The 1,553-nt window shown below is 66.0% G+C and overlaps 1 protein-coding gene across 1 annotated transcript in view; it reads left to right on the top strand.

Moving 5' to 3' along the window:
* Window positions 1-534: 534 nt before the first annotated feature.
* The window catches only part of LOC116833287 (WD repeat domain phosphoinositide-interacting protein 4-like), a 5,306-nt gene continuing 4,287 nt past the window's right edge, over window positions 535-1,553 (top strand). Inside the window, exons 1-3 of the mRNA XM_075061428.1 lie at window positions 535-651; window positions 844-918; window positions 1,020-1,163. Coding sequence (XP_074917529.1) covers window positions 540-651; window positions 844-918; window positions 1,020-1,163 — 331 coding nt within the window. The 5' untranslated portion in view covers window positions 535-539. The remainder of the gene's footprint in view (window positions 652-843; window positions 919-1,019; window positions 1,164-1,553) is intronic.

Here is a 1,553-nt window from a genome sequence, read left to right as displayed (position 1 = left end):
GCCCCACCTAAACTGCTGCTCCGCATAGGTAACCCCGCAGAACCCCCAGCCCTGCCCCAACAGCCACTCCACGTAGGTACCCCACCCCCAGAACCCCCTGCCCTGCCTCAACTGCTGCTGTATGTAGGTATCCGGGGCAGTAGGGGGGCTGGGCTCATGGGGGGCCTGGGGTAGGTGGGGCTCAGCTCGTGGGGAGATGAGGCTGGCCTGGGAGGTAGCGATTGTGGGGTCAGCAGTGGCTGGGGAGATGGATCTGGGGGCTCGGGGATGCTGCTGGGGGAAGGGGCAGGGATGGGGGGCACCCAGATAGAAACATAATGGTGGGAGTGGGGGATTCGGGGAGGGGTGAGGCACAGTGGGGCAGGGGATTGTGGGAGGCGGGGGGATTTGGGGGGCCATGTGTCTGTCTGTGGAGGACAGTGGCTGGGGCAGACACTGGGGGATTATTTGGGGGCAGCGCGATCCTGGGGGATCAGTGAGGTTTGGGGGAGCTGGGTGGGGAGCACACAGCTGGGCATGGGGGGCTGGAGCGCAGCCTCATGCTCCTCTCACCCCACTTCTCAGCTGCCGGTTGCTTGGATCCAGGGGCCCCCCCCTTCAGCATGGCGCAGCAACGCGGGGTGAACAGCCTGCGCTTCAACCAGGACCAGAGTAAGCAGCACCCCTGAACCCTGCCTCCGCCCCCCCGGGGAGAACCCAGGAATCCGGGACCCTGGCCCCTCCCCTGCTCTAACCACCAAACCCCACTCCCCTCCCAGAGCCAGGGGGAGAACCCAGGCACCCGGGAAGCCCCTTCCCCCACGGTGGGCTGGGGTTTAACCCGCTCTCTGCCCCTCCTTCCAGGCTGCTTCTGCTGCGCGATGGAGTCCGGGGTGCGAATCTACAATGTGGAGCCGCTCATGGAGAAAGGGCACCTGGGTAAGGATGGGGGGTGGCCTGGTGGGGAGGGCAGGGAATGGGGGCGCTGACTGGAGGGGGGAGATGCATTGGACTCCACCCCGATTTTCTCCCCCCCACAGATCACGAGCAGGTGGGCAGCGTGGCCCTGGTTGAGATGCTGCATCGATCCAACCTCTTGGCCATTGTAGGGGGAGGAGGGAACCCCAAATTCTCGGAGATCTCAGGTATGTACCGGGGAGGGAGCTGGGTGCCCGGACTCCTGGGTTCTCTCCTGGCTCTGTGAGGGGAGTGGGGGGCTGATGGGTCAGAGCAGGGGGGGCTCGGAGCCAGGACTCATGGGTTCTCTCCCAGCTCGGGGGAAGAGGGGGAGGCTGGTGGTTAGAGCTGGGCGGGGGGCTGGGAGCTAAGACTGCTGGGTTCTCCCCAGCTCGGGGGCAGGGCTGGGAGCCTTGACTCCTGGCTTCTCCTGGCTTGGGGCAGGAGGTGGGGCTGGTGGGCCAGAGTTGAGGTGGGGCTGGGAGCCCGGACTCCTGGGTTCTCTCCCCAGTTCGGGGCGGGCGGGGGGGGGGGGGGGAAAGTCAGCACTGGAGGGGAATGGTAGAGGAGAGTGTCACTAACCCCCAGAGCTGAGAACCAGAAGTCTGGCTCCAGCG

Source organism: Chelonoidis abingdonii, unplaced genomic scaffold, assembly GCF_003597395.2.
Source record: "Chelonoidis abingdonii isolate Lonesome George unplaced genomic scaffold, CheloAbing_2.0 scaffold0697, whole genome shotgun sequence".
Taxonomy (NCBI): domain Eukaryota; kingdom Metazoa; phylum Chordata; order Testudines; family Testudinidae; genus Chelonoidis; species Chelonoidis abingdonii.
The sequence above is the reverse complement of the archived record's forward strand: the minus strand, read 5'-3'. Positions and strand labels throughout refer to the sequence as shown.